This window comes from Sinocyclocheilus anshuiensis, unplaced genomic scaffold (genome assembly GCF_001515605.1).
Source record: "Sinocyclocheilus anshuiensis isolate Anshui unplaced genomic scaffold, SAMN03320099.WGS_v1.1 scaffold539, whole genome shotgun sequence".
Taxonomy (NCBI): Eukaryota; Metazoa; Chordata; class Actinopteri; order Cypriniformes; family Cyprinidae; genus Sinocyclocheilus; species Sinocyclocheilus anshuiensis.
In genome coordinates this window covers 138918-147206 of record NW_015549612.1, presented here as the reverse complement: position 1 = coordinate 147206, position 8289 = coordinate 138918, and the positions used below count along the sequence as shown (strand labels likewise).

Genomic DNA, 8289 nt, shown 5'->3' with positions numbered 1-8289 from the left:
TTGGTCTTATGAAGTATTCTAATTTGTTGAGATAGTGAATTGGTGGGTTTTTGTTAAATGTGAGCCAAAATCATCACAATTAAAAGAACCAAAGACTTAAACTACTTCAGTCTGTCTGCATTGAATTTATTTAATACACGAGTTTCACAATTTGAGTTGAATTACTGAAATAAATGAACTTTTCCACGACATTCTAATTTGAGATGCACCTGTATATATACACATGCATTTCCCTGCAAGTAATAATTTAAATTGAAATGTGCACCAGTATTACACCGATTTATATTTAAATATACAACGGATTTCCAGTCAACATACTGAAGACAACTGTGTGAACACAAGCAGTAGTTTGTTACAGTTTTGAATGATTGAAACTTATTATATGAAATAAACCATTAAATGTAGCAGAAAAATAAGTTTAAATAATAAAACATGGTTTTGGTATACACAGAAGTACATATGAATTCCCAAAATGAAAAACAAAAACAAAAAGATAGTTTCAAGGTTAGTGACATTTTGTGTTATTTCCTTCTCTCTCATTCGAGAGTAACGAATGGTGTCTGTGAGCTATTTAAATATCATTTAGCTAACCTGCTGAACATGTGACACAATTCTAGAGTTCACACAAACCCGCAGTTCTGACTCTCACATTGTGAAAGAACAGGCTAAAAAACACTGAAATGCTCTTTTTAAACCTCACTGAAAAACAAGAGCAACTAAAGCAGAGGTAATTTAGCAGCTGATGATAGCAGTTAAACTGCCCCTTTGTTACTATTACATTACAAAATGTTCATGGAATAAATAAATTCCTTAATATTTATATAATACTTTTTTCCACCTGTTGCTGTCAGATAATACCGCACATCCTCTTTGTGTCGTCCTCAAAATACCGAGCTGTTACAAAGGTCAAGCATTGTACTGATGTTTTTTCCTTCATTCATTTCCCGTAGTAGCATTAGATCATTGATGTGCAGATCAATTTGGCACTGTTTTGTATTGTCTGTTATATATGCTTATGCTGTATGCATCAATGTGCATTTTCTGTTTTGCTTTTCAACTTCTAAAGAATCTATATAAAGTATGACAAAAAGAAGAAGTACGGAGTATAACCAAACACACAAACACAGAGGAACTCTAGTTCAATATCTAGTCCTCGAAATGAAACAATATATTGTCAAATAAAACAACTTCCTTTCTATCCCTTCCTGGCACACACGCACGCACGCACGCACGCACACACGCACACACACACACACACACACTCCATTCTACAGAGATAAGTCAGTCTCTGACAGAACAAACCCTATTTATGCAGAACACAAAGAGTTTAGTCAAACGTCCACAAAAACTCACAAAACACTGCCTACAGCCATTGAACAGCAATACACAACATCTGTAAAAGAAAAATCATTCGTACAACTAAAACAAAAACAAGGTCTTATGGCTTTGAGCTGAAGTTTCCATAGCAAACTGAGTGACATTTAGTTAAGTAGAGTGTGGTTAAGCTGACAGACCATGCTTGGTCATGAAGCAGGGTTTCCGTTATCACAAAACAAATAACTACTGGGAGTAACAAATATGAGCCTATCAAATAAAAACTTAAGAAAAAGACAAGGATCTCACAGCTTGAGAGATGCTGTGCTGCACGGACTGCCAATGTACAAAGAGAAATATGACTCAAACAGCCACTCCCGAAACACCCAAACACACATAAAAGGCTTCTTTCAGGACGCCCAACTCAACTCAAACAGGAAGTTGAAAGCAAGTTGCATAAATGGATCTCATGATATTTGCAGGCCCAAAGAAGTCTCCCTGAAACATGCACCAGACTTGTAGTCATTGTTTTAAGTACCCAAAAATATATAGATAGAACTACTTGAAGGGATAGTTCACCTAAAATGAAAACTCTGTTACCATTTACTCATCCTCATGTCATTCCAAACATGTATGACATTCATTCTTTAGTAAAACACAATAAATAATATATATATAAAAAAAAAAAGTATTTTAAAAGAAATAATTTGGTCCATCTAATGAAAGTCATGAGATGTTGTTTGGACCCCACTGACTTTCAGTTATTTGACAAAAAAAGTAATTCTTTCAGGTTTGGAATAACATTGAGAGTGAGTGAATGATGACAGAATTTACATTTTTGGGAAAACTAGTCCTATAAATACAGACACTTCACCAACTGTGCAATATGTGTGCTCACGTTGTAGCAAGTAGTACTAGTTAGTGCTAAACCTAAAGCTCTTTAACAAACCTTTAAATAATACTCACTAAAAACACAACTGCACAATATTGCATATTATCTCTCTGTTTCGATCTGCTCTGTATAGCAGACTGTATCTTCACCAGACTGTATTTCTCATAAGGCTTTGATCGTAGCGTTAATCAGCTGGCATGGGGCTTGTGTCGAGCCTGGTCTCGGATTGGTCCGTTTTCTGCTACAGGTTTATTGTCAAAGTTCCAGTCCACAGGATTAAGAAGCTGCAGGGTTTTCTTATGCGTCCAAATGGGGTTGAGGAAGAAGGTGAGCAGGAAGAGGCCTATGAAGAACAGCAGTCTCTGAACCAATGGGATGTGGGTGTTCATCTCCTCCCAATGATTCCAGATCACCCACCACATGTAGTAGGACACAACCATACGGCAGTGGAACATGTGAATCATCACCCACTGGTTAGCTTTCCAGAAGAGCGTCTTAGACCAGCCCGCCTTTGAAAAGAAGGAATGTCAGAGATAAACCAAGTTCAAAACAGGGGTTTATTAATTTCAATGTAGCTACACAGAGGGAGAATCTGAATTTCAATTTCAACTGTATACGGACAGATTTTTTAACTCTGATCTCTGAAATCTAAAACAAATAAACCGAACAATTCAAACCGTTGCTCCATCATGACAAGAGTTGATCTGAACTGATAATTTATTGCTAACGCCTGCTATGTTTACATAAAAAAAAAGGAAAAGCAGTGCAGTGGAATGCAGAAACGCATTGTGTGTGAATGGCCCCTAAGGGGTTATTCCCACAGAACACGTTTGGTTTTCGCATTTAAAAATATGAGACACAGGGCAGTGGATTGAAAAAACTCTTAAAAAAAAAAAAAAAAAAAAAAAAAAACTAAAAAAAATATTTTTTTAGAAGTTGAACTTTAAATATATTATTTATTAACTAACTGGACTAAATCTTAAAGTTTTCAAGCAAAAAGTTGTCCTTAGACCTTTGCTTCTCACCTTAAGAAGCATCCAGGAAATGCAGGTGAAAGGTGTGCTCATCTCCAGCAGCAAAGTCACCATAGGGAGGAAATGACCCAGCCAATTCCACACAACCACCCCGGCAAACCCTGCGAGGGCGAAGAAGTGATGCATGGCCAACGGCAGGTCGAAAGACTGGAATGCCAGGTTGGACGAATGAAGGGCCACATTTTCAAACAGGAAGAAGCCTGTAGCAGTCAGCACGTTGAACCAGGCCCAGTTCTCCTGCCCGAGAATCTTATCAGAGTAGACGGCAGAGTCCTCCATAAGCACACGAAGCCCTGCCACCGTGCTCTGGATGCCAAACACAGCCCTTGTCGCAGCCAAATCCCAGAAGACCTTGAAGCAAAGATAAACATGTTAATGTTAGGAAATGATCTAGACACAAAAATGTCACAATATCATATTAAAGGAACAGTTTATGCAAAAATCTAAATTTGCTGACAGTTTACCTATCTATCCTCAGACCATTCAAGATGTAGATCGGTTTGTTTCTCTTTATCGAAACAGATTTGGATAAATTTGCATTGCTTTTTCACCAATAAACCCTCTGCAGTGAATGGGTGCCGTCAGAATGAGAGTCTAAAAAGCTGATAAAATCATCACAATAATCCACAGGCTAATCAACACAATTCCAGTTCATCAATTAACGTCTTGTGAAGTGAAATATGCACAGATCATGCACAATTTACAAGCGAAAACAGTCCAAAACAGTTCTAAATAAATATGTCAGTGGATTCTGATGTGAAATGACAACGGGGGGATAGACTTTTTCATTGGATGAAGCATTATTATGGACATCACCTTAAAGATGATTAAAAAAAAAAAAAATTTTACAGCTTTTTGCTTCACAAGACATTAATTGATAGACTGGAGTCGTGTGGATTATTGTGATGTTTTTAATCAGCTGTTTGGACTCTCATTCTGACGGCACCCATTCACTTCAGTGGATCCTTTGTTGAGCAAATGATGATATGTTACATTTCTCCAAATCTGTTCTGATGAAGAAACAAACTTATCTACGTCTTGGCTGGCCAGAGAATGAGTGGATTTTCAGCAAATTTGTATCTTTGGGTGAACAATTCTTTAAAAAAAAAAAACAGAATCTTTTAAAAATCAACCATATTAATGGGCACCTTTTCTTTGGCTGACAGTGAGCGGTAGGTGTGAAACAGCAGGTTAGATAGGATGTGAGAGAGGAGGAAGATAAAGGTGTAGAAGATGAAGCCCAGGCCGATGATTTTCAGCTGAATGTCCTGGGAGGAGTAGTCCATGCTGAAATTGTGACCCGAGGACAGTACTAAATTATCTGGCTGGGAGGACATTGCTCAGATCTCCGAACAAATGTCAGACTGCAGTGTCCTTTGGTAATATGCCACAGTCAGTTCCCATGAAACCAATTACCAGTCTAGAACGAGAAAGACGCTCATTATATTACACAGACACACCCTCTGGCCCATTTATCTGCATTACTCACTGAGAAAATACTCTGCGCTTACTTAACTACAATTCTGACCTTAAAGAGAAGTAAAAATAACTGTAATCTAAATCCCATCATTCATATGCTCAGTCAGATTTATGCTTTCTACTTCTCATTTACTAGTATTATAAATAAATAAATATAATTACAATTCAGTTGTGTTTTTTGTTTTTTTTAGTGTCGTTTATCATTGTTCTTACCTCTTGTAGACGAAATAACGGCCACGAAACACATTCCTAATTCCTTTCTGCGTATTAAAGACCTAAACTATTCATTATTGTCTTTTGATGTGAACTCGACAATAACATAGCTCACATTCCTTCACCGGGCGCGAACAAGTGCAGTTACAACAAACCCTTCTTCTTCTTCTTCTTCTTCTTCTTCTTCTTCTTGTTTTATGGCGGGTGGCATCCAACGTTAAGGTGCATTACCGCCACCTACTATACTGGAGTGTGGACCAGAGTGACTAACAGAACTTTATATAAAAAAAATAAATAAATAAAAACCTACAATAATTTATATATTAAAAAAAACATTATTAATAATAAAATAACAATTATACTTTATATTATATTTATTAACCCAGTCTCCCTCAAGAATACAATTAAAGAATTATAATTTCCTGTTTGACCGAGTATTTGCTTTGCATCTAGTATCTCCTGTGGTGTCCTTCTGAATATTTCTCTTTCTATAATATATTTTTGGCAGTGACATAGAACATGTTCTACTGATTCCTCCTCCTGACAATACTCACACAGACCTGTGGGATGTTTTCCAATGAGATGTAATGTCTTATTTAGTCTTGTGTGACCCAGTCTTAACCTTGATATTATATTTTCCTCCTTGGTACTTCGCCCTGTCATCCTCATCCTTCCCACTTCTTTCTGGATGCACTTCTAACAGATGAATAACCAACTATTCTAAAATTCAAGATTGGTTTCAACCACGTTTCCTGTACACAAATCACATCTGGCTTAATGGGCAAATCATCTATAAACTTTTTAAATTCCTGTCCATTAGCCAATAAGCTTCTCGCATTCCATTGCAGACAGAGAACCATTATCAACACTATCCAGTTCCTGACTGTTCTTGACTTGTTTGGACACTGAGATCATTTCTAACCTCCTCCCATGTCAGTCCTCTGATATCTAGATGCTGGACTGCTGCTTTTACAATAATTTGTATTCTCTCTGTTTTAGACTTGATCCCCATTGTAGCATTGATTACTCCTGCTATGAATGTGACTAGTTTCTTAATGTCAACCATCACCTTCTCTTCATTTGCCTGATCTGAATCCTTATCGAGTTGTTTACCTGTACTGCTTCTTTCTCCATTTCCTCCTCTCTGACTTACTATCCTCACAGCCTCTGCATACGTCACCTTACCCTGAATCCTCGCCTGTTGTATTTCTTTTTCCCTTTTCAGTACTTCACAGCCACCATAAGCCACACTATGATTTCCACCACAGTTACAACATCTGGGTTGCTCCATGTGACCACACTGCTCATAATCATGATCTTCTCCACATCTAGCACATCTTCTTCTGCCTTTGCAGGTTTTGGCTGTATGACCAAATCTTTGACAGTTGTAACATCTCATTGGCTTTGGTACATATTCTCTTACATTATAACTCATAAAGCCTAGAGTTACTTTTTTGGGAAGCACTTCATCTTCAAATTCAACCATGATAGACTCGCTGTCTAGCCTTACTCCCTCACGAGTTACCTGCAGCCTCCGAACACCCTTCACACTTCCTCCCTTTAAGTTTGCCTTGATTTCGTCCATAGTAACGCTGACTGGCACTCCCCAGATCACTCCTTTACACCATTTAGTTCCTCTTTCAATATAATTTACACTCACCACTTTATTCCTCCCTATTTCTTTCATCCTACCAGCCCGCTGTCTCTGTTCCTCGCTTCTACAAACAATCAACAAATTGCCATCTCTCAACACCTTTGCCATATTAATATCACCGACCTGATTTTTTTAAAACGGTTGTTAACTTTACCGTACTCATTGACAACATTCCCTTCTCCTCCGCAAATCTCAATATAATTTTGAAGTCGCCATCTGCCTTCTCTCTTTCCTCGTTTCCTTCTCCAACACCTCCACTGCCTCTTATTTTCTTCGACCTGACTCCTGCTAAATCATCTCCTCTCTTTTCCTTCATTCTCACACTTCCTTGGCTTATATCCATACTATCGTCACTATCTCCTATTTCAGACTCTCCCCACTCTGGTCCATTCACAGCATAGTTGTGCCGACCCGCCACAACTTTCTTCCATTCACTATTCTTTTTCATTTTAGTAAAGCCTCGTATTCGACTGTCAACAGACAATCGTATATTTTTCTCAGGATCATCTGACAGATCACATTTCTTGGTTTGATGTCCCGATGAAGTTTTCACCATATAAGAAAACTGCTGGTTTCGATGTTGTTTTCGCTGCTGTGAGTATGCTATCTACAACAAACCCATCAGATACCGACAGATGTCATCGTCATGTGACTTCATCTAATCACATGACCAGGCTAATTAATAAACGCTACTCTGTTACCCTCTGCTGGCAGTATCCAGAAGCGTCAATAAATATACTTTATGTTCGAGGATATAGAATGTATAATTGATGTAGGAAGTAGAATTTTAAAGGGGATAGCAGTAAATGTACTTTTTAATACTATATTTTATTTTCCATTATGAATTAGACTACCCATAAACATGTTCCCTCCCGCCCCCCAGAAACATTAATCGATGTTCCAGTGGTAGTCCTACTTACAGAAACGTTTCATTATGATTTCATAATATTGAATAAACTAACTTCACTAATTTTTAATTTAAATATAACAAATTCAATACATTCAAATTTAGATTTCATTATTTTTATGAATTTATCTGAAAACCCAGGTGGAGGACATTTCGTGGAGCTGTATTGCAAAATTAAGTCCATTAAAAATCCATTAAAATGAATGTGTTTTGTTTTGAAGTTTAGTTTAGGCAGATTACAAAAATGTCCTCAGATTAGGGTAAATAGGCACAGTTAGCCACAATTTTGATGTTTTGTCACAAAACTGGTGCTGGACTAATGAAATAAATGCGGGAGAGCTGTTTGGAAATGTTCAAATCGTGTTGTTAATGTTGTGCATGTTGAGTTAATTCAATCAGTACAATCCAAATAGCTAATTTACTTCAAAAATTTAATGACTGGATTATTTACAATATATGATCATAGCAATAATCAAGTCATGAAAAGAAACATAAATAATCTAGATGAGCAAAAACAAAAGGAGTCAAATTTATAACACAAATTCATAACACAATTTAAACATTTCATGAATACAAAAAAATAAACAAAACTGATAAGTTTAACAATAAACAACATTCAAAAAAAGTGATCTGGAAAAGCAGCGAAGCAGGAAAACCCACATTCAGCATCAAAATGGTGCATGCCACCAAAAAAAAAAAAAAAAAACTCAACCAATAGGGAAGAGCAGAAATAGAGTTTTGCGTCAACAAATGATCAATTATGTATTTATATTATATATATATATATATATATATA

The 8289-nt window shown here is 36.8% G+C and overlaps 1 protein-coding gene across 2 annotated transcripts; it reads right to left on the bottom strand.

The window, feature by feature from the left end:
- Positions 1-1975: 1975 nt before the first annotated feature.
- On the bottom strand, positions 1976-7267 carry LOC107659239 (protein CLN8-like). Of its 2 annotated transcripts, XM_016448107.1 has the most exons (5): positions 7216-7267; positions 4933-5091; positions 4389-4660; positions 3232-3591; positions 1976-2715 (listed from the first exon to the last, which is right to left on the bottom strand). In XM_016448107.1, exons 3-5 carry the CDS (start codon positions 4575-4577, stop codon positions 2395-2397), a joined length of 870 nt encoding a protein of 289 aa, XP_016303593.1. In that variant the 5' UTR covers positions 4578-4660; positions 4933-5091; positions 7216-7267; the 3' UTR covers positions 1976-2394. The 2 variants fall into 2 exon arrangements, with proteins under 2 accessions (XP_016303593.1, XP_016303594.1); XM_016448108.1 differs by lacking the exon at positions 7216-7267 and having other exon boundaries at positions 4933-5123.
- Positions 7268-8289: the final 1022 nt, after the last annotated feature.